The sequence below is a fragment of the Maylandia zebra genome, linkage group LG13 (assembly GCF_041146795.1).
Source record: "Maylandia zebra isolate NMK-2024a linkage group LG13, Mzebra_GT3a, whole genome shotgun sequence".
Lineage (NCBI taxonomy): Eukaryota > Metazoa > Chordata > Actinopteri > Cichliformes > Cichlidae > Maylandia > Maylandia zebra.
The window spans coordinates 654,791-678,725 of NC_135179.1; the positions used below are offsets into that span (position 1 = coordinate 654,791).

The window sequence follows — 23,935 nt, forward strand, 5'->3', positions numbered from 1 at the left end:
GAATACACAGTAATTAACTGGCTAGCTCCTGGCTAACAAGTGCCCCTTAATGTTAAATTAAATGCAGTGTATGCAGCTTTAGTTTTGCAAACTTAGAAGATGTCAGTGTGTATTGGCTGGTTTCTTTTATTGCAATATTGACATTATGTGTTGAAAGGCAGAAATCTCAGTGTTTATTGTAGTGTAAGGTTAACATGAAAACAGACACTAGTACTCAAGTGTCCAAAGGCTTCTTTGTTGCTCTGATGAGATTATAGTTGTTCTTTCACTACTTTCAAGGTATATTGAATGGAACATGATGGGATTTTGTAAATCATGTTCAGTGTAAGAGAAAGGACGGTCAGCCTCGGTACAGCCATTAGCTCGTGACAACTCATTGAGCACGTTTGATGCGGTCATTGTGAAAACACTTCATTTTTACCTGTCATGACCGTTTTAAACTATACATGTATATCTCACAGTTGGGTGCATTAATATTTCAGCACCGACAAATGAACAATGACAAGGACTCATTAATCTCTACAAGAGTCTGATTCATGGTGGCCAGCATGCTGGAAACCACATCGCACATCTGAAAGAACCAAAGTGGAAACACAACAAACATTATGAGCACAAATATAGTTTGGAATGACAGCGTTAGCCCGTTTCCTCTGCTGCTTTCGTGCTGTTAGATCTCAAAGGCCTCATTAGGTGAATGTGCAGTAGTAGCATGTATGCAGCAAGCAGGTGAATTCTGTACATTAAGTGAATTAAATAAGAATAGACAATATGAACATTTTACAAAATAGACAATATGAACATATTTAAAATTTAAAAAGAATTTGAAAGGTGCATTGTGGTCAGCACACGTCGCTGCTGCTTTTACAGGTGAATTTAAAATGTAAATAAAATGTGTTTTTGATGTTTTCTACACATGTTGTGTTTACTCTGTAACTACTGAACCATGCTATAATTGATGGTAAGGAGGAAACAGAATTGGTTAAATAACGTCACTCAGATACTGCGAGGTGTTTTTAACCATAACCATCCCTTCAGGCGGATTACTTTGCAAACCTCGCGGCACCACCAAGAATCAGCAGAGTGACGGGACGGCAGGTTTACGATGCCAGAGGACGACTTTCTGTTGAGGCAGAGGTCTACTGTGTTGTTCACAACAAGGACAAGGTAAAAGTCATTTGTCTCATTGTGGCCTTTAACTGGTGAACTCAGAGCTTTCTTATGTGACTGTGGCTGAATGTGATATGGATGAGTTTGGAGAACAAGCCAAAGGGTTGAAGAACATGTTGTTCATTAGTGCAGGAGCAGGTTTGTTTGGCTATGACGTACGACCTTAAATCAGCTCTCAGTTTAGTGAACAGATAAAATGACCTTACCCTCAGCCAGGCTGTCACCCTGCCAGGTGGCCCTGCACTGATAACTCGATAACAAGGCGCCTTGGAATTTTGAAATTCATACCACAGAGGCATCGCGTAAAAATCTCAGACAAGTTTCAATTTTAGTCGCCTCGACTGTCAGAGGTCAAGTTTTCCAAAAATCTTGTAATTGTGATAACTGAAGAAGGAAGTCACGTAGGATTTTCAAACATGAATCTACTAAATGTCTGAGGGGTCGCACTCGTGGCCACCAGCATTTTCATACATATGAGTTTACCTGGTTTGAGTTTTGCACGTCTCTTGCACTGTCTGGTGTTGCACTGTCTTTGTTTTGGTTTTTGCCATTTTGCACACTTGCACGTGTGCAGGCTGTCTGTCACATGTAGCACATGTAGCATGGTGTTGGAGTCACTGTGTGCCACTGCACATGGCTGGAATGACAATAAAGCCACTTGACTTGACCTAAGAGGAATTCATTGTGTGATAGTGCTGGAAAGTCTGACATTCATCTAAACTCCACTGGTACTGGTTAATACAGCAGTACATCTCAGTGTACCCGGTGCCCAAACAGTCACACTGAATGTTACCCACATGGCTAACCTGCAGCCTCCTTCCTCCTAATGAGGAGAAATGAAATGGTTGAAATGATATGAACCCTAACACCATACTGCTGGAGGCAGCGCAGGCAGAGGTCATTGTGCAGGCGCAGCAATTTCTCCATAGGTATGATCACTCTGCCCTCCAAGTATATGTTAGGAGAGCATTAATGAAATGTTAGGTTTTACTGAATAAATACAAATAAAACAGGAAACACTTTGGTCATTCCATATTAGAAAAAACAGAGTCAAATAAAAACAAATTTACAAAGTAACTGTTGTGCGTTGGATGCCAGGGTGTGCGCTGTGAACCAGTCCTACTGAAGAAATCCTTCACTCACGTGCTCGCGCCAGTGCTGCCCACCTCAGTAATTCTCTTCATTCCACCTGGTGTTTCTCTGCTCCACGTGGGCCTCCAGCTTCACTTGGGTGGTGCTGCACCCTGCTCAGCTCCCTGTCCCCAGACCTGAGGGCTTATTCCTGTCATCAAGCTTTGTATGCTTGTGCACTAACATAACCTTAGTCAGGAGGATTTTGTAATAATAATAATAATAATGCATTTTATTTGAGGGCGCCTTTCAGAAACCCAAGGTCACCTTACAAAAAACACAATTAATAAAAGGAACAATAGTCATAAAATACATAAAATAAGTTAAAATTACAAAACAGAGCGTGACAACAGATAAAATCAGCATTAAAGCGAATAAGCCAGTTTAAGCAGATGTGTTTTGAGCTGTGTCTTAAATACAGAAAGGGAGTCAATATTTCTTAGTGCAGGAGGAAGAGAGTTCCAGAGCCGAGGAGCAGAGCGACTGAAAGCTCTGCTCCTCACAGTGATGAGGTGCGAGGATGAACAGCAGATGATGATCTGAGAGGGCAGGAAACAGCGGTGATATGGAGCAGGTCACACAAATACTGTATGACACCCAAACTCTTAACCTGAGGGGAGGGAAGGGTAGGCGAATTTTCAATGTTAATGGAAAAGCTGTGGGATTTGGATAAGATAGAGGCTGTACCAATAAGTAAAACTTCAGTTTTATTACTGTTGAGTTTGAGGAAATTGGAGGAGAACCAGGATCTAATCTCAATAAGACAGTCTGAGAGGGAAGAAGGTGGGAGGGATGAACTGGGTTTAGAAGAAAGGTAGAGCCGGGTGTCATTGGCATAACAGTGAAAATTTATATTATATTTTCAGAACATATGACCAAGAGGGAGCAAGTAAGTAATGAATAAAAGAGACCCTAATACTGAACCCTGGGGCACACCAGCAGAAACAGGACAGAGAGTTGAAGAATGGGATTTAAGTTGGATAAACTGAGTGCGGTCTGAGAGATAGGAGGTGAACCAGGAAAGGGGGGTGTGACTAATGCCAATGGAAGCGATCCATGGTATCAAACGCCGCACTAAGATCAAGAAGGATGAGGATGGATAGGAGACCAGAATCAGCTGCCATCAGAAGGTCATTGGTAATCCTTAGCAGAGCAGTTTCTGTGCTGTGATTGGGGCGGAAACCCGATTGAAATGGTTCATAGAGATTATGGTCATTGAGATGTAAATGAAGCTGGGCGGCGACAACTTTTTCAAGAATTTTTGAAATGAAGGGGAGATTTGATATAGGGCGAAGATGATCAAAGTTATTGGGGTCTGCACCAGGCTTTTTGAGAGTTGGAATAACAGAAGCCTTTTCAGTGCTTCAGGAACAATCCCAGTGTTCAGGGAGGAATGAATAACATTGGTTATGAGAGGAGCTAACAAGGGAAGACAGGCTTTAACTAACACAGTGGGGAGGGGGTCAAGGTGACAGGTGGATGACTTAGATGTTTTAATGAGATTAGATACATCAGTTATGGAAGGAAGAGTAAAGCTTGAAAATAGGAAGACAGTGGGGGAAACAGGAAGTCTACTTCAGAGTCAGGAGCTCCTACAGAGTTAAGTTGACGGTGAATGTCTGAGATTTTACAAGTGAAAAAAGAGATGAGAGAGTTGCAAAAATCTGTCGCGCAAGAGAACAGCAGCGCCTTTTGCTAATCAGCCATATAGTTCATTTACATTTTATATGTCACCTGACGACAGGAAAAGGTAGATGATGTCATTTCCTAGCACTTTATACTGAGAGGTAAATACCCTGCAACATAAGAACTTTTACCTTGTACTAGTAAATCACCTTTTTCACCCTTCTGAAGGAGTCCTTCATGTTTGTGGTGTGTAGAGCATGTCATCAGCTGCTGTTTCGAGCCACTTGGTCCCTGAGAGTCAAGAGAGGACTGAGCATGTGATGGCTGCTGTGCTGTGGATCAATGAGCCTCTGAACAGCATGCTGAAAGACCGAAATCCTTGTGACCAGTTACAAATCGACGATATACTCAGGTAGCACCTAATACTACTTATTAGTAGTACTTCATTAGTAGTATTTTTCAGTGCTATGTGTTACCTTAAGGAACACGTGTCATATCATGTTCAGTCACAAAAACCATTTAACACATCTGTCCTGAAGTGGCCACTGAAGCCAGGATCCTGGACATGAACTGGGAGGTGTAAGAAACAGATTTGACTGCAGTCTACTGACATTCACGCTGTACTTCTCTTGCTCTTCTGAAAATCTTCCTTAGGAATCAGGCTTGTCAGGGATTGTTACTTTGATTAAACCACATTTTTATTTGCTCATCTGAAATGATGTAGCACTTTCTTTAAGGACCGCTGTCTGGAGGAAAAAGAGGTCCGGGACAGGGAGAGGCCTGAGGTGATTCCCTCTTCATCTCCTCCACAAACTAAAGACAAGAAGATCATTAATAAAGGTGAGTGAGTGGTAAGTCCTGCCCTGAGCTTTCTGTCTTTAGTCATCAAATGTCATCAAATGTGCGGTGACTCCCAAACTAGGCGAGTGGCTCCAGCAGATCCCGGGAACAACATCGGAGATCTCTGTCCAGAAGAGCGCAGTCCTGGGAACAGCTAAGATACTGCGCAGGACCCTCAAGCGCCCAGGCCTCTGGTAGAGGACCCGAGCTTGAAGGATAAACCGCCCGGTGTTTTATTTTATAACACATAACCGACAAAAAGAGCTTTTAACTAGGGCTGGGTATCGTCAATCGTCGATTTCTATAATCGATTCCATTTTGACTCAGACAGTCAGAAAGTGTATAAAACAAAGCTGACACTGAGACTTCATCAGAGGTGTGAGCATCACAGCAGAGGCCTTTGTGTCAAAGTAACTGAGGATGAAACAGACAAACATGATGGAGATTTTCCTGGCCTGGCTTTTTATAGCAGGTCAGAAAACCATGAATCAAACCATGAATGAACATTACCTGCTGCTGCTGAAGTGAAGCAGAGTTATTACGGTTTGATTACAGACACAGCTGAGCAATCATTTGTAAAAGTTTACACGTCTTTGCTGTTAAACAGCAGAAATCAGACTTTGTTGTCGGAGGTCATTTTTGAAAAAACACAACTGTGGCCAGCAGCGCTGCACACAGCAGCAGACTGGTGCGTGATGGCAATGAATAATGCAGAAAACAGAGGTTTGATGGTAAACTGGTCTCTCAATACTGTGAGAGAGAGAGCTGTGCAGGAAGTGAGGTTTTATGGTGGTGGAAGCAAAAAACAGCCAAAGTCAGAGGGAGTTCATGACGCTGTTTGTCAAACGTGAAGCGTAGTTTGAGCTTCTTTTGCTGCTGGTTCGGTGAATTTTGGTCAGAGTGATGAAACCTGCAGCTGTGACATGTCTGGTAAAATACGTTTATATTTAACAATCGATTCAGGATTTAATCGATGTCGCTTTATTGAAACCAAAATTGATTGGAATCAGAAAATTGATTTTTTTAAACCCACTCCTACTTTGAATATTTTGACATTGTTATCTGATAGCTTTCCTTTCATTATTAGATAGACTGGCACTCTTTATGAGGCAGTAAGTGAAAAGGTTTGATCGTGTTGTGTTTGCTGTTAGGAAAGGATACAAAGAGGCACCTGAAATGGATTTATTTTCATCCTGTTAATCGCTGCGATGTCTCCCTCCAGCTCTCACTCTCTGCTCTTTCACAGCATTCAGTTTAATACAAAACTAATAATTCGTAATATCTCACACACAGTTTTTCTTCTTGTTTTGGCTGCTCCCTTTTTTGGTCACCACAGGGAATCATTTATCTTCATGTCATCCACCCTTTGCATTACCTCCTCCTGCCCTCCTTCAAACTTCGACTGTGTGCTCAAGCTTTCTTTTAGTGTAAACTGGAGTTTGTGAGCGATCAGTAAAATCAAAGTTCTCGTAGTCCTGCACCTTTTGAGCCATCTTGAATCAATTCTGGGGTCTTATTTGGTCCAGTTTTTTGAAGCATTACCCTAAAATTAAAACTTTCAATGTTTTGGTCACTGTGTTATAAAAACTGTGTAAAATCACCACTGTGGTCAGATTAAAAACAAAGAAACTGAGTTCAAAACAAGACTGGAAGTTTTGCTTCTCTCACTGTTTCTTGCTCTTGTGGAGGTTCAGGTTCTTTCTCTGATTAATCTTAGGTTTTTTTCTCTGTTACAAGCCAGAAATATGCTCCAAACTCTTTTGGGATTTTTATTATATTACAGGTAAAAAGAGCATCGTGGAAAAGCCATTTCCTGCAGTGGAACCACAAAAGCCAGTTCTACAGGGAAGCTTGGCTGTTGGCTCAGTGTCGCTGGCTGTGGCCAAAACTGGGGCACAGATACAGGGCATCCATCTGTACGAACACATAGCAGCTCTGAGGAACCAGGAGGTTTGATAATGAAAACACATACTGGATATTCGACGCTGGAAACAACATATAATAATGTTATTCATTTTGTTCAGCCTCCGGCACAGTTTCACATCCCTGTTTCCTTGGTGACATTGCTCAGCTGTGGCAAGACCTCGCCGGGAAAACTGAATTTACTGGAGGAAGTGATCCTGATCCCCAAAGTGGGACAACAAGTCAAACAAGTACAAAACAGAAACCTTTGGCTTACTTCTTCCTGTTGTCATCCTCCATAGACTAGCTCACAGTTAGTGTGTAGATCTCAGTGTTTCCTTTTTTGCTGTTTTGATGCAGTAGATTATTAGTAAGTCACCTTGGTTTCTTTATATTCTCCATTTTTCACTCTACAGTTTATAAAACATACTGAAATCTGACCTTCTTCCACAGATCATCACAATGGCTCTTGAGGTACAGAAGGAGATGATGAGAATAATGAAAACTTTAACCAATGGCGGGGTGAGGGACATTGCTGTTTATTAATTTTAAGAGTAGGCGCTGAATTCAGCAGATTGTATGAGGGCAGAGAATGCACACAGCGGAGGCAGGATTCAGAGATTTCCTGAAAAATATAACAGAGAATTGTATTAAGTGTTCATTGTTAAATTTGAAATTAATGTATCTGTGCTTATCTAAAGATCTAAAATGCTTCTTAAACGATTCCTCTATTTACCTGTGAATGGTTTGCATTTCATTTTCAGCCCTGCTGACTGACCCCTAGAACTAAAAAACAAAGAGTGGAGAGTGGGAGTTTGACAGTTGGCTTCTAATAACCTTGCAATGAGGACTATCTCATTCAGATATACAGTATTAATATAAACTTGTCTATTGTCATCCACATGTAGCTTCAGCTAAGCTACTTTGCAGCAAAAATATCTAAACAAAAACATACTTTCACCAACATTGTCACTTTACAAGTACCAGGTTTGGTTGGACCGCCTTCTGCCCTCACGGTTATTTCATTTATTTTTCAGTAAGGTGCTGAAAGCAAGTCAGAGGTTTTAGTCTATATTAGGATGATGTAGTCTAATTTTGATGAGCACCTTGCTCACTGCAGCTTCACTCTCCTCTTCATCCTCTGCTCCACAGCCGGACTCGTTTTGAAGTCAGACATGTAGTGATTATCTGCTTACAATTGTTTAGTAAGTGGCTAATTATAGTTCCTGCTTTAACCTGGCTGTTCTTTCTGGCCTCTGCCATCTACAAGCCATTTTCATCCAAAGAAGAGCTGCATTGGATGTTTTTTTTTCTTCTTTCTTCTTCCCCAGATTGTCTGCACCAAAAGTCATGCCATGTTGAAATTCAATAAAATCAGCTTTTGTCTCTATTCCAACCATAGCAAGTTCTACTCACCATGTTTACATGCCTAAATACAGCGAGTTTGTTCCACTGATTAGCTTTACTGAGTAGGTGCACCCAATAAAGTGTCTCACAGTTGTTTATGTATATATAATAGTTACTTATGTGAACCATGTGCTTGTTCCAAGGCCAGCGAAGCATTTGTATGTGACAGCGGGGCCCTGGCTGTAAGCCACGAGCGAGCAGAGCAGCCTCTGGATCTGATCGCTGAAGCCTGCACCAACCTTGGAGTTCCACTGGGCACACAGATCCATTTAGCTTTGAACTGTGCTGCTCATGAGCTCCTGGACCCTGTAAGTTCACCAAAAATAGTCAAACACTTTATGGAAAATAATGTGTTGACATGTTCTTGTGAACTTTTTCAAAGCAAATACATCATAAGCATATCAGTTTAAAAAAACAACAAGATTTATCGTCTTCTTGCTGGATTCTCTAATCTCTTGTAGTCTAAGGGGAAGTATGAAGTTGCTACTGGAGTTCTGAAATCGCCCGATGAGTTAGTCGACCTGTACCAAACCCTCATCAGCAAATACCCAGCAGTGGTGGCTTTAATAGACCCATTTAGGCAAGAGGTAAGCAAGGCTAGCAAATAAATCTTGGACTAGTTCTGTGTCTTCTCTAAATATAGTTTTGCTGTCAACAAAATGTTCATGATTGCTGTGTATTCATGTTCCTGTGTCTGTTAATTCATAAGGACGGAGACCAGTGGGAGAAGCTGAGCAGTATGATTGGAAACTCGTGTTCACTGCTCTCTGATGTCTCCTACAAGTCACAGGGACCTCCCCTTCCTGGAGTCAGAGGCCATATCTTAAAACATATCAATGAGACAACAGTCAGTGACCTGATCCACATGACATCAGAGCAACAAGGTAACAGCTGGAGAAGAGAAAGATGGCACATGGATGAATGAAGCAAACTGCATAAAGTGCAATGAGTGGTGAGGTAGAGTAGAAAAGCACTATGTAAGAACCAGTCCATTGACCAGTTACATCAGGTCCAAGTAACAGTGAACAACTCAGTTAGTTGCAAAAATGAAATGTTTGCAATAGGAGTATTCCTTATGCTTCCTCTTCAACAGTCAATGATTTCTTCCGCAACCTGTATAATTAATGGTACAATGCATCTGGTACGCATTTACACACAGCAGACAGTGATGTTCATCTCAGGTTCACTCTTAAAAATTTGCTGACCTTACTCTCTTACACTCCAAACTGAGTAATATACAGTAACTTGTTGCAAAAAGAACTGATCCAACATATTCTCTCTTTCAACATCTAACATACATGTAAAATACTACATACTACATGCTTCTTGGTGTAATTCAACATGCACAGCTATGACCCAATATTGCATCTTTCTAAATGAGGATTGGATTAAATAAAAAGCCTGTACATCATCAGAAGGGTAAAACTAACCAATCTCAGAGTGGTCTAATCCTGCTGTCACAGCTGGTCAGGCTGGACTCAATGCAGGACTCTGAGTCATACAGGTAAGATATATACATATGTACATTGATGAAGGATCACGGCTCCAGGGGAGGTCCAGGGCATCCAGGGGATGTTCAGGGCATCCAGGGGATGTTCAGGGCATCCAGGGGATGTTCAGGGCATCCAGGGGATGTTCAGGGCATCCAGGGGATGTTCAGGGCAAGGGTAACACGTCTACACTCCTCTTCACACATTCTGTGACTCACACGCTCACAGACTCACTCCACACTGAAATCCACTCACGCTCACGTTCATCCAACAGGGTCCACAGGAAACAAGAAGGGTTCCAGGAAGGTTGAGGTAAGTACAACGATCCAATGAAGAACATCACCGACATGTAAGGGTTGAGCTGAGACACATGGAAAAGAGTATTTCTGTGCATGCTCCGAGGACGCTTCAACTAGACTGAGACAAGGTTGACCATGGAGTCAATCTCAAACTGCCCATTGAAGTTGGGAGCCAGTTTCCTGGACTTGATTCAGACTGGAACGTACTGCGCTGAAAGCAGTCCATCGGTTTTCCATTGGGCAGCTCAGGTGGCTCTCCAGATGTGGCGGTGCCTGCGTAGATGATGTTGAACAGAGGGAACCATACGCTCACTCTCAACTGTTGGGAACAGCCGCCGTTGGTAGCCCTGTGATGCGACAGCAGACGTGAGGCTAATATGGGCATATTCGATGCAAGTGAGGTAAGAACTCCAGGTGCTCTGTTTGGTGGAGGTGAGGCAGTGAAGTGCTGCCTCCAACTCCTGGTAGGTACATTCGGTTTGGCCATTAGTCTACAGGTGAAATCCTGAAGACAAACTAACCTTGGCTCCGACTGCCGGACAGAACCCTTTCCAAACTCTAGAGTTGAACTTGTCCCGGGTCTGATATGATGTCCAAGGGGATCGCGTGAAGTTGAAAGACAGGTTTGGTAAGGATTTGGGTGGTTTCTGTTGTGAGGAAAAGCCACGAAATGTGCTGGTTTTGAGAACTGGACAACAATAGTCAGAATTACCATATTTCCTGCAGAAGGAGGAGGCCTGTCATAAAATCAAGTGCGATCTGAGACCATGGTCGTCTGGAGGTCGGCAGAGGTCGAAGTAGGCCTGCAAAAGGAAAGGTTTGAGGCTTATTTTGAGCTCAAGTAGAGCAAGCTAAAATATGCTCCCTGGTATGCCAAGTGTAGGCCACCAGGCGTTCCAGGAAAGAGATAGTCTGATTGATGCCTGGATGCCAGGTGAACCTCGCCGTGTGGTCCCACTGGAGAACTCAGGACTGGACTAGGGTTGAAACGTAGAGCCACTCGGGCGGCCTGGTTCTGGGATCAGGTTTGTTGTACTGTGCCTCACAAACTGTGGACTTTATCCCCCATGTAACAGCTCCGATAACATGAGGAAGATTGAGGACTCCTTCAGAACGTCCTCTGAGGAAGAAAACTGCTGAGACAGTGCGTCGGGCTTGACATCCCGTGAACCAGGCCTGTAGGTGATAGAGAACTGAAAATGTGTGAAAAACAGTGCCCACCTGGCTTGATGGGCGCTCATCCATTTTGCAGTTTGACGATACGCCAGGTCCTTGTGATCAGTCCAGACTATGAATGGTTGGGGCGTTCCCTCGAGCCAGTGATGCCAGGGCTAACTTGATGAGGAGGAGTTCTCTATCCTCCACATTGAATTCACGAAAGAAGTAAGCAAAAGGATGTAGCTTACCTTCATACTGCTGCGAGGTGATTAAAAGCAGCCTAAGAAGACTGATCCCACTGAACCTTGGGAGAGGTGAGTGAGATATTAGACGATCTTACTGATATTCCAGATGAAGCTGCGATAAAAGTTAGTTAAACCCAAAAAGCATTGGAGCTGCTTCCAATCTGGGGGTTTGGACCAGTCGAGTACTCGTCGGACCTTCACTGGGTCTGGTTTGATGTTCCCCTGCTCAGTAATGAAGCCCAAGAAGGAGACTGTTTCCATGTGAAATTCACATTTCTCAGCTTAAACAAATAGACGGTTTTCCAGCAAATGTTGTAACACCTGTTTGACAGTCTATAGGTATATAAAAATATTGGAAATTATTGCCACAATGGTGCATTACTATAACAGCTAACTGTCTGTTTTTTCTTGTTGGCATACAGGTTCTGTGTTGATGGGAACTACATGCAGTGAGCCATGCAGTGAGGATTCTTTGTCAGATATAGTAAGTCTTCTTCCTGGTTTCTGAGTGATGCTGCCATGGTGGCGAACAGTGTCAATGTGAAGTTCTGTATAAGCAGACGGCAGCCATCTGCTTATACAGAAATTCACATTAAACAGAAATTTACATGAACTACTTACATTAAAAGTATAGCCAAACCCATAGATTTAAAACAGATATTCGTCTACAAATAGTGACAGAATTTCTGCATGACAGTGCCTTACCTGAAAAATGATAGGTGCCCAGCAGCCTCGCTTTGTGTGTAACCAGAATGCAACCAGCTGGTAACCAGTTGAGTCACACTATTGCACTGACCAGTTTCAGAAGTATTGTGCTTATCAGCACAGACTCACTTAGAATGATTTCCATTTGATGGCAATATTTTCGCATTTCCAAATTATTATCTTTTTTTTTTCAAATATTATAAATTAAGATCATATACCTAGCCCTTTATTTGTCATGTGCAAATAAGGGGATATCTATCTTAAAGCTCAGGAAACTATTTCGACAACTTGCCAAACAGCTAAAAGAGCAAATGAGAGCAGGTCCAAAGATATCCACTACAACCTGAGATTCTGGCAAAATACATTTATATTTAAAAATAGATTCAGGATTTAATGAATCAATATCGCTTTATTCAAACTAAAATTGATTTGAATTGGGGAAATTGGCTGTCTCAGTGCCAGCCTGACAGGATGACCAAGACTATTGACTCCCTGTTCACCCTGCAGCGATGTTTGGCCTGGAGGCAGCTGAACTATTACAGCAGGCTCAAGATAGTCATTGCTGTGCCAAGGAGGTGTCAAGGGGCCTCTCCAGGAGATCTAGCAGTTCTAGAAGGTCTAGGGCTTCCACATATCAGCCAGCTTCTGAAGTCCCAGACTTACCCTCGGACCAGGCCAACCATCCCCATCCCTGTCTCCCCAGCGCAGGGCGACTTGGTCAGCTCTGGAGGCAGACCTTTGGTTGGTGTCTACCTTGACTGAGGACTAATGCCTGCTGTTCTTCCGTAGACCTTGAATGACCATCTTGATCCTTTCCTCAGTGCGCGACCCCCAGCAATTCCAGATACTGCGGGAAAAACTTGGCCCTCTTGGGAAAAGGTTCAACACAGGAAGTGGATGCCGATAACTGACAAGCTGGGTTCTCTCCCCACTACTTTTTAGTTCTTAAGCGGGACAGGAGACTTCACTCAATTTTGGATTTCAAGAGGTCTTAACCATTATCGTCAGCCCCTAAGATGCAAGATGCTGATGAATCCGGGGGTGAGGCAGGCTGTCAAAGCTTTAGCTTGCCACCATCAAGCTAAAGTATGTCTACTTCCAGATTCCTATCTGGCAGGGGCACTCCCCCGGGCTCAGGCCAGGGGAGCAGAGACTCCATCTGCAGATGTTCGACCAGATCTGGTGCCACTTTGTAAGAGTAGAGGTTGACCTTTTTGCCTCCAGGAAGTAAACAAATTCCCTCACCCTAACCCACCAGGGCTGCCTACTCCTTTTGCTGGGGACTGTTTGCCTCTTGATGTGCAGTCCACCAGTTGGGAAACTGGGGCCACAATTGACACCACCATGCAATTTCTGCAGTCAGGCTTGAACCTACACCACCGTACTCTGGTCATGTGGACTTTGGTCAACTGCTTGCCCACTGAGCTAAACAACACTGCTCAAGTGACCTACTCAAGTGCCCTGAGGGTCGTGCCCTCTGAATATCTACTAGATGATAGGAGTGCAGGTCTACAGACAATTCTTATTGTGACCATCACCAGTACTAACCAGCTGGTCTACACAATACAATGGTTTGCAAAAGTGTTCGGCCCCCTTGAACTTTCCCACATTTTGTCACATTACAGCCACAAACATGAATCAATGTTATTGTAATTCCACGTGAAAGACCAACACAAAGTGGTGCACACGTGAGAAGTGGAACGAAAATCAGACACGATTCCAAACATTTTTTACAAATAAATAACTGCAAAGTGGGGTGTGCGTAATTATTCAGCCCCCTGAGTCGATACTCTGTAGAACCAGCTTTTGCTGCAATTACAGCTGCCAGTCTTTTAGGGTCTGTCTCTACCAGCTTTGCACATCTACAGACTGAAATCTTTGCCCATTCTTCTTTGCAGAACAGCTCCAGCTCAGTCAGATTAGATGGACAGCGTTTGTGAACAGCAGTTTTCAGATCTTGCCACAGATTCTAGATTGGATTTAGATCTGGACTTTGACTGGGCCGTTCTAACACATGGATGTGTTTTGTTTTAAATCATCCCAATGTTGCCCTGGCTTTATGTTTAGGGTCATTATCCTGCTGGAAGATGAACCTCCGCCCCAGTCCAGAGAAGCACCCCCAGAGCATGATGCTGCCACCACCATATCTGACAGTGGGGATGGTGCGTTCAGAGTGATGTGCAGTGTTAGTTTTCCGCCACACATAGCGTTTTGTATTTTGGTCTCATCTGACCAGAGCAGCTTCTTCCACATGTTTGCTGTGTCCCCACATGGCTTGTGGCAAACTGCAAACGGGACTTCTTCTGGTTTTCTGTTAACAATGGCTTTCTTCTTGCCACTCTTCCATAAAGGCCAAGTTTGTGCAGTGCACGACTAATAGTTGTCCTATGGACAGATTCCCCCACCTGAGCTGTAGATCTCTGCAGCTCGTCCAGAGTCACCATGGGCCTCTTGGCTGCATTTCTGATCAGCGCTCTGCTTGTTCGGCCTGTGAGTTTAGGTGGACGGCCTTGTCTTGGTAGGTTTACAGTTGTGCCATGCTCCTTCCATTTCTGGATGATGGCTTGAACAGTGCTCCGTGGGATGTTCAAGGCTTGGGAAATCTTTGTGTAGCCTAAGCCTGCGTTAAATTTAAATAACTTTATCCCTGACCTGTCTGCTGTGTTCTTTGGACTTCATGGTGTTGTTGCTCCCAATGTTCTCTTAGACAACCTCTGAGGCCGTCACAGAGCAGCTGTATCTGTACTGACATTAGATTACACACAGGTGCACTCTATTTAGTCATTAGCACTCATCAAGCAATGTCTATGTGCAACTGACTGCACTCAGACCAAAGGGGGCTGAATAATTACGCACACCCCACTTTGCAGTTATTTATTTGTAAAACATGTTTGGAATCGTGTCTGATTTTCGTTCCACTTCTCACGTGTGCACCACTTTGTGTTGGTCTTTCACCTGGAATTACAATAAAACTGATTCATGTTTGTGGCTGTAATGTGACAAAATGTGGGAAAGTTCAAGGGGGCCGAATACTTTTGCAAGCTACTGTAGCAGCAGTGATGAGTGAGAGGCTTGGTTTCAAGAGTAATAACCACAAGGAATAGTACCTTCCATGGAGAAGCCCAAGATCAAGGTAGCATGGAGGGAAATTGGCCAACTATCAGAGTTGCAGAAAGGTGCGAAGAAGGTGCCTTAGAAATACAGCAAGCTGTCTATACCTGATGCCTTGAACAGGGGAACAATATGAAAACAGCCCCACCAAGACTGGAGACAGAGCAATACTGGAAGAGCATATGGGAGAAGGCTGTAACCCATAATGGCAATGCTCAGTGGCTAGTGGATCTAAGGCAGACCACCACAACTGCACTGAACAGGATCCAGTAACCACCACAAGCTCAGATAAAGAGTCTCAAGCAAGAATAGTTGGACAGCACCAGGCCCTGAAATGATTCACGCCTACTGGTTGACTGTAATCCATGAGCCTCTGGCACAAATGAACCAGCTGCTAATTTACAAGACACACCTGGAATGCTTAACTGAAGGCCGGACAGTCCTGATCCCCAAGGACCCCAGAAGGGATCAGTCCCATACAACTACCGGCCAATAACCTGCCTCAGTACCAGACGCTCCTGTCAACTATCATAGCGGCTAAGATGAACAGGCACATGGCTCAATACATGAGCGGGGCACAGAAAGGAATTGGCAGGAATACCAGAGGAGCAAATCATCAGCTGCTGGTAAACAGAGCAGTCGCCTGAGACTGGATGACCAGACTGACCAGCCTGTGCACTGCCTGGCTTGATTACAAGAAGGCCTATCACTCGGTGCCCCACAGGTGGATCCTGGAATGCCTAGAATTGTACAAGATCAACAGGACCCTAAGAGACTTCATAAGGAATTCAATGGGGATGTGGCGTACAACATGTGGGATGATATCAAGCTGTATGCCAAGAAGGCACGGGACATCGATTTACTGATCCACACCACCAGAATCTACCGCAATGACATCGGAATATCATTCAGACCGGAGAAGTGTAGTTGGATGTAAGTAAAGGGAGGGAAGGTAGTCGGAACTGAGGGGATCGCACTTCCAGAAGGCAAAATTGCAGACATTGAGGGCAATAATAAGTACCTGGGAATCCCACAGGCAAATGTAAACCAGGAAGATGCCGCTAGGAAAGCCGCAATCACCAAATACCTGCAGCGGGTCAGGCAAGTCCTGAGGAGTCAGCTGAACGGTAAGAACAAGATCCAGGCTATCAACACCTATGCCCTGCCCGATCAGGTACTGCAGGGGCATTTCATATGTATATAGTGATAACACTACACACCTGTGGAACTTCAGGTTGGGGGTTTGACTCTCAACCAGGGGGGTCTGTATCCAGTAAGGGTCCCTGTCAGCCTGTCAGATACATAGATCAGATACCTAGCTGGGATAATAAGCTGGCCAAAGGAGGAGATAGAAGCCAATGACCTCAAAACAAATCCAGCACCTGTACTGTACGCTAAGCAAAATGGTGAGTGTTAGTACCATACTCCAGGATGAGACAATGAACATCCATGAGTACATCAGGAAGATGGCCTCAACCGGCCGCGTGCTTAGAGAATACCTAAGCTAGCAAGAACCTGAGAAAGAAAAAGAGCAAGGAGAAGAACCAATCATGGAAGGACAGGCCTCTGCACGGTATGTACCACCGGCAGATGGAGGAGGTGCGTGACATCCAGAAATCCTACGACTGGCTGGACAAAGCCGGACTGAAAGGCAGCACAGAGGCACTAATCATGACCGCACAGGAACAAGCTCTGAGCACAAGATCCATAGAGGCTGGGGTCTATCACACCAGGTAAGACCCCAGGTGCAGGCTGTGTAAAGATGCCCCAGAGACAATCCAGCACATAACATAACGCCCCCAGGGTGGTGGAGAATGACCGAGCTAAGATCCTGTTTCGTCACTCATCCAAGTGACTTCTTCAGTCTTGCAGTCAGCTGAGACTGAACAAGTCACCTGGATGAGTGACGAAACATTTCTCCCACTGAAAAACATCCAGATGAACAGAATAAACCTTTTGGGGGTATAGCTACATCTATCACTACGCCCTTCTTCCCCTGCTTGCCCACATGTCCTATGTCCAGCTGGTTAGCCATCACCAGTTTTTCCATCTGTATCTGTGTCCCACAGGATCTTTGTCAGGTGGTTGATATATATATGTGTGTGTGTATCAGTTGATATTTGATTTATATCCACCATTGTTTTCAAGGTCAGCTACAAATTTATCGGTCTAACGTTGAAACAAAGCTTAATTTGGAAATTATTTAGAAACTATAGTACTTATAAGTGTGGCGTGTATTGTGAAGAAAGAAAGGTGAAACAATAAAAGTGTGGGCTTTGTAAATACTCCCTGGAGCGTGAGGTGCCATGGCAGAGGTTTGTGCTCTTTGGGTGCTTCTTGTTACCTTTTTGTCTTTGTTTTAGTCTATTTATGTGTTTGCATTCAGGTAATGTTGTCTATTTCAAAGTGTTGATGTCTGAGACTGATAGTGATTAATCATGACAAAATAGTATGGTTATTGTTGTGTTAATTTCAGAGTGGTGGATATAGGTAACCATGTTACAATTTATTATTAACATCAGTTGTATTTGAGAACGTTAGAAAGATGCAGTTTGCTATGATGACGAGAACAAAAGAGTTTTTCGATATTCATTTAATTCCTTTGGTTACAATATGACAAAAAGCAGATAAGAGAATAAAAGATAGTCCATTCTTTCCTTGTCGGCTGCACAAAAAGTGACCAGAGACTGCCGTTGGACTACACACTGCATCTTATTGTTTATTGTATGATGCTGCTCTGAACTCCATTTTAAGCAGACTCGTGGAAATGAGTAGTATCTCAGGTAACAATTGCAAGGAGGATTGTTTATTAAGATAACGAGATCAAATATCAAGTAATAAAAAACTGGACCTGTACAAAGGTCACTAATAACCCCGACTGTCCATCCGTTTGCTGTGGAACTGTTCATCTATTTTGATTAACAAGCAGTGTAAATAGATGAAATATTGCTGTTTGTGTCTCAGACTGTGCTTTTCTTCTCGTTCAGGCTGTGGGTCTGGGCCTGCACTATGTCAAACTGGGAGGTCTAAGTGGGGCTGAGAGGATGACTAAATACAACCGGCTGATTTCTATAGAAGAAGAACTGGCCCAACAGGGAATCCTTGGTAGGTTTTTTTTTTCAGCCTTCCTTGTGATTTTTCTTTGGCTGGACAGAGAAACAAGGCCAGACAAAGCCCGAGAGAGAGAACGGTAGTAGTAGTGTCTGGGTTTGGGAACACGTCTCTCTCTTACTGCTGGATATGAAAGGACACGGTGTGTGAGGAATTGTACAAACGCGTGTTTGTGTGTGTGTGTGAGTGTAAGAGTGAAAACCCCCTACCTTGGATCTGTTAATTGGCCACCTAATTACACACAAGGACAAATACTTTCCCATCCATCATTTCTGAAAAAGCAGGCAGGGGCAGCAGAGGGTTAATGAGAGATGAGTACACGTCTGTCTAATCAGCTGCCATAAGCCGGCATTATTCAGCATGTTTATCTGTGTTTAATGTTTGTGTTCATTCTACACGAAGTGAAAGGGTTAACGTTCCCCAGCCGCAGCAGTACAAATGCTATTTCCATCCAGTTGTCGTAGGTGTCTACGCTCCAGCTTTTGTACATTCACTTTATTTAATTTTGTCTCATCCAGTCTTTAAGGAGAAGCACCCTCCTCCACTGTTCCCTGACAACCCACATAAGCATTCAGGCACCGAGGGAGCAAGGTCTGGATTGGAGGAACACAGCTCACATCTGATTCAGACGGATCTTTGAAGGTGTCTTCATGATAATATAATATATTTACCTTTCACAATTCAGTTTTGCAGTTAACACCACCTGTAATAATCTGCTGAGGTGATTATAACCGTCGTGGATCGATCCAGGGTCACCATTGTATGAGCACCATTCTGCTATGTTTACAGCTCTGAAAAAAGTGTCTCTAACAGTTTGAAATATGAGTTCTTGTCAAGAAAAACATCAAATATATTCACATTTTGAGCTTCAGACTCAAAACACAGTGCTATGTACAATGATGTCATTTTAATTTGAAATAAAAACCAGAACGATTTTAAGGGACGGAAGTTCAAGCCAGTTCAAGCCCCAAACAAGTGCACATGGAAGATTTGCTTTTATATCTTAAATCTGCTGGATGGTGTTTGAAGGAAACGTTTGTATGTTTTTACTCCTCAGCAGTAAAAGAATGAGGGGGTGTTGTCATCAGTGTCAGGTGTACTAAAAGTCTCAGACAGGTTTGTGTCTCAGTGACCTCAACCTCAAGGTCAGAGGTCAAGTTTTCTGAAAATCTTGGAAATGGGATGAAATTAGATTTTGATTCAGTGTCAGTGTGTTTTCAGTGTTTGCATTTTTCAGCAAATAAAAGAGAAAATGATCACGCGTGGCCCAGAAGCATGTTTTCCTGCTGTCTTCCATTTCTGCAGGTCTGCATGTGCGTCGATCCAGAATATCTCCAGGCAGTAGAAGATTTAACTGAAAATCAAATTAATGGAATTAATTTCACAGCTCTGAAAAGAGGTTCATTTATCGCAGTCTTAATTTAAAAGAACTAAAAGACGAGACCACAGTGAAACATTTTAATGTCACAGCTGACGGTGACACATTTTGTTAGCAATCTGATTTAAGAGTGTGACAGTTGAGTCATCGTGTTCGCTGCGCCTGTGGGAGCTTTAAAAGAGCTGGGTAAAGAAAAGGCTGATAGACAGACATATTCAAGTACAGAGCGCTGACAGCGTTATCAAACACTGCCTGCCCCTTGTCAGCACGGGACGTGAGCAAAAGGCTCCTGTGTAACTGGGCAGCGCCTGATGGCTCGCATCCTGCGGAGGAAGTGATTGTGTCTGTGTAACAACAGAAGAGGAAAGACCCAGAGGTGCAGCTCAGAGGAGCTGCATGGACCAGACACAAAGCTGCATCAATGTGTCACATCACTTTGTCATTGAACATAGTACTGATCACCAGGGGTTATAATTTATGCACAGTTTATAGTGCCACAGTCAGGGGTTAAAGCGGGCTAGTGTTTGGTTTGGTTTACTCAGAGGTACAAAAAGACGAAGGCAGGACAGGTGAGGAAGAAGACAAGGAAAGGGATACCTGACACCTCACTCTGGATCACTTTATTGGTGAAGAAAACCTTTGAACAGTGAATTCTAGGATGAACTGCTGTCCCATTCCTCTATTGTACAGTACTACAGAGCTTTTGTGATTTAAAAACAAAGCACGAATAACGAGAATGGGGAAAGAAAGTACGCGTGCTCCTGATGTGGCTGCCCACTGGGATGGCCACATCTGTCTTTGGAAACCACCGCTGTGTCTGATTGGTTGGCCTGCAGCTTGCTTGTATGTCTGCAGCCTGAATTCCCACAGGACCTCAGCTGTGTTGTTTTCAACAAGAATCAGAGGCTTCTGCTCCACATGCAGCACAGATGTTCTTGTACACTGTCCCAGCTTCTCATCCGGTGCCACAGCGGTCACGTCAGTGGGCGTATGTCATTGTCATGAGACACAAACAAACAAAATCACGGTCTAGTAATGCAGTAACGCAGCATGCTTACGGGAAAGGTAATCTAATTACTTTTTTTACAATAGTAATCCCTTAATTTACTCGTTACTTGAAAGAAGTAATCAGATTATGCGTTACTGCCCATCTCTGCTTGGAACAAATTACAACAGGACAACAGGACTGAAGGGTTTTCATCAAAATGGAGCATGGGATGGCTGTTTCTTAATCTTTTATTGTTACTGTCTTTTATTTTAATTGGTTATATGAATTGTAATGACTATAGTGTGTTTTAACATGCTGTAGTTTTGTATAGTTATTTAAAACAGATCGCTCTTGAAAATGAGACCTTGTTTCTCATTGAGATTTACCTGTAGAAATAAAAGTGAAATTAGAAAATAATAATAATACAGAGAAAACGCCAATAATCATATGACCCCCTATGAGCAGCACTTTGGTGACAGTGGGAAGGAAAAACTCCCTTTTAACAGGAAGAAACCTCCAGCAGAACCAGGCTCAGGGAAGAGCAGTCATTGGCTGCAACTGGTTGAGGGTGAGGAGAGGAAGACAGGATAAAGACATGCTGTGGAAGAGGGTGGGAGATTGATAACAACTAATGATTAAATGCAGAGTGGTGCACAAACACATAGTGAATGTGCAGACTGTGTGCCTTTGTATAGAATATTCTTTATTGTCATTGTCACAAGTACAATGAAATTGAAAGATGTCTCCGGTCAGTGCAACATCACGAAAGATAAATACTTAAAACTATAATAGATATGATATAAAAGATAGAAATACATATAAAATACAGTGTTCTCATACAGTAAATACACCCAAGCAATCCAGGCGTAAGGCCCCATACAGACACTCAACATACGACCTAGTTGATATATCACTCAAACAATCAATCACTCAGTCAATTTGTTAGCGCATCCAACAAAACATGTCTGAAAGCATTCCAACATCAAGGGCACAAATGACAACAGGGGCAATGAAAGTCATCTACTTTTAGTAGCATTGAGACATGATATTGCAATTGGGTAGAAACTGTGTTTGAGTCTGTTAGTCCTTGTGTATGTTGTTCTGTACCGTTTACCTGAAGGCAGCAGTTCGAACATGGAGTGTCCAGGGTGTGAGGTGTCCTTTATGATGTTATGGGCTCTTTTGAGGCAGCGGGAACTGTGTAGGTCTTTCAGTTTGAGGAGAGGGCAGCCGATTGTCCTTTGGGCAGCGTTGATTACTCCCTGGAGTGCTTTCCTCTGAGCCACTGTGCAGCTAGCGTACCATATGCCTATGCAGTACGTTAGTATGCTTTCGATGGAGGCTCTGTAGAAAGACACCAGCAGTCTCTGTGTGATGTTGTTCTTCCTAAGCACTCTCAGAAAGTACAGTCTCTGTTGTGTCTTTTTCAGTAGCTCAGAGGTATTCACACTCCAGGATAGGTTTCCCTCTATGCTGACTCCCAAGAAGCGGAAGTCTGCTACCCTCTCCACATAGTCGTCGCTGATGATTAGTGGTTGGATTTCTGTCTTGTGTCTTCTGTAGTCAATTATGAGTTCTTTGGTCTTTTTCGTGTTTAGGAGAAGGTTGTTATCCTTGCACCATGAAGACAGCCGCTCCACCTCATCTCTGTAGGCAGACTCATCTCCCCCAGATATGAGCCCCACCACAGTAGTGTCATCTGCGAACTTTACAATGGTGTTGCTCTGGTGGGCGGGGGTGCAGTCGTGTGTATAAAGCGAGTAGAGCAGTGGACTAAGCACGCAGCCCTGTGGCGACCCAGTGCTTAGATTTAGGGCTGGAGATGTGTAACGTCCCACTCTCACTCTCTGTCTGCGGTCGGTGAGGAAGCTATTGATCCACTTACAGGTGCTGTGAGGAAGCCCTAGGTCTTTTAGCTTGGCGTCCAGTTTGTATGGAAGAATGGTATTAAATGCCGAGCTATAATCCACAAAGAGCATACGCACATAGCTTCCTTGCCTCTCCAGATGTGTTAATGCTACATTGAGTGCTGTTGCTATGGCGTCCTCTGTCCTCTGTCCTCTGTATGCTTGGTGCCTGTTCTTATACTTCCATGATCTTTGGATCTCCTCAGTTGTGACTACCTTCCTTCCCCCTTTTTATCATCTCACAACATTTTCTTCAGTCTGAAGGACATTCTGATGTCTTTGGTATAGAGTGTGGCAACTGATGTATCATTGGCTTAGAAAAGAAAGTTAGCGGGCATCCAGGTCTTTATGTCTTTAAGACATTCCTGCAGTTTAACTAATTGGTGTGTGTTATCTGGCTTCATGGATAGATAGAGCTGGGTGTCATCTGCATAGCAGTGTAAATGTATGCTATGTCTTCTAATGATGCTGCCTAAGGGAAGCATGTATAATGTAAACAGAATTGGTCCTAGCACTGAACCCTGTGGAACTCCATAATTAACCTCAGTGTGTGAAGAGGACTCTCCATTTACATGAACAAACTGGAGTCTATTAGATAGATATGATACAAACCACTGCAGTGCAGTACCTGTAATACCTACAGCATGTTCTAATCGCTCTAATAGGATATTATGGTCGACAGTATCGAACGCTGCACTGAGGTCTAGCAGGACAAGCACAGAGATGAGTGCTCACTAAGTTCAGCTACAGCAGTGAACTTAGTGAAGTGGCTGCATTGGCTTATTAACTGTTAGCTTATTAACAGTTAGCTTATTAACTGTTAGCTTATTAACTGTTAGCTTATTAACTGTTAGCTTATTAACAGTTAGCTTATTAACTGTTAGCTAATGGTACCACTAAGTGAGAACTGCTTTGCTTGCAGATGCTCATGGGGTGCAGTTAGCTTCTTTAGCCAGTAGGTGTGACACGCATCAGGGCCTGGTGCTGTACAACTCTTCATGCTTGAGACTCTTTCTTGGATGTTTGACACTGTGATAGTTAATGGTTCCTGTTCAGGGAGGCTGCTGTGATCTAATCGTAGCTCCACTAGCCACTTTTCTACTTCCGGTATTGCTCTCTCTCCAGCCTCAGTGCCATCTGGTCAGGCTGCTGGACTCGCTGATGCTGACTAATGGACAGTGCCACAGAGAGTCCACCTTGGACGGTTCAGTGGAGAACGTCTGGTTTATTCTTTTATGTTCTGTGTCTCTGGTATACCTCTTCTAGCAGTTAGCCAAATCTGTGAGTCATGACAGCTTCTAAGGTCTCAGGTGTGAACAGCTGTTGTGCCTCTTAGAGACCATTTTCTTCATCACACCTTTTTGTTGTGCTAACTTTCCTCTGTGCTGCCTCTATCTTTGGGTTTCAGTGATGGCCACAGTAGGGATTGTCTGTAATACTGGATTCAGTAGACTTTCAGAGGATGCTTCA

The 23,935-nt window shown here is 43.5% G+C and overlaps 1 protein-coding gene across 2 annotated transcripts in view; it reads left to right on the forward strand.

Annotated features, from left to right (window-relative positions):
• Nucleotides 1-19,449, forward strand: part of eno4 (enolase 4) — a 32,249-nt gene extending 12,800 nt beyond the window's left edge. For both annotated transcript variants that reach the window (XM_076891351.1, XM_004572506.2), the window contains exons 2-13: nucleotides 1,036-1,164; nucleotides 4,179-4,336; nucleotides 4,649-4,764; nucleotides 6,548-6,714; nucleotides 6,789-6,917; nucleotides 7,120-7,188; nucleotides 8,217-8,381; nucleotides 8,535-8,660; nucleotides 8,783-8,957; nucleotides 11,688-11,749; nucleotides 18,069-18,186; nucleotides 18,711-19,449. In XM_076891351.1, coding sequence (XP_076747466.1) covers nucleotides 4,182-4,336; nucleotides 4,649-4,764; nucleotides 6,548-6,714; nucleotides 6,789-6,917; nucleotides 7,120-7,188; nucleotides 8,217-8,381; nucleotides 8,535-8,660; nucleotides 8,783-8,957; nucleotides 11,688-11,749; nucleotides 18,069-18,186; nucleotides 18,711-18,832 — 1,404 coding nt within the window. In that variant the 5' untranslated portion in view covers nucleotides 1,036-1,164; nucleotides 4,179-4,181 and the 3' untranslated portion in view covers nucleotides 18,833-19,449. The remainder of the gene's footprint in view (nucleotides 1-1,035; nucleotides 1,165-4,178; nucleotides 4,337-4,648; nucleotides 4,765-6,547; nucleotides 6,715-6,788; nucleotides 6,918-7,119; nucleotides 7,189-8,216; nucleotides 8,382-8,534; nucleotides 8,661-8,782; nucleotides 8,958-11,687; nucleotides 11,750-18,068; nucleotides 18,187-18,710) is intronic.
• The last annotated feature ends 4,486 nt before the right edge of the window (nucleotides 19,450-23,935 follow it).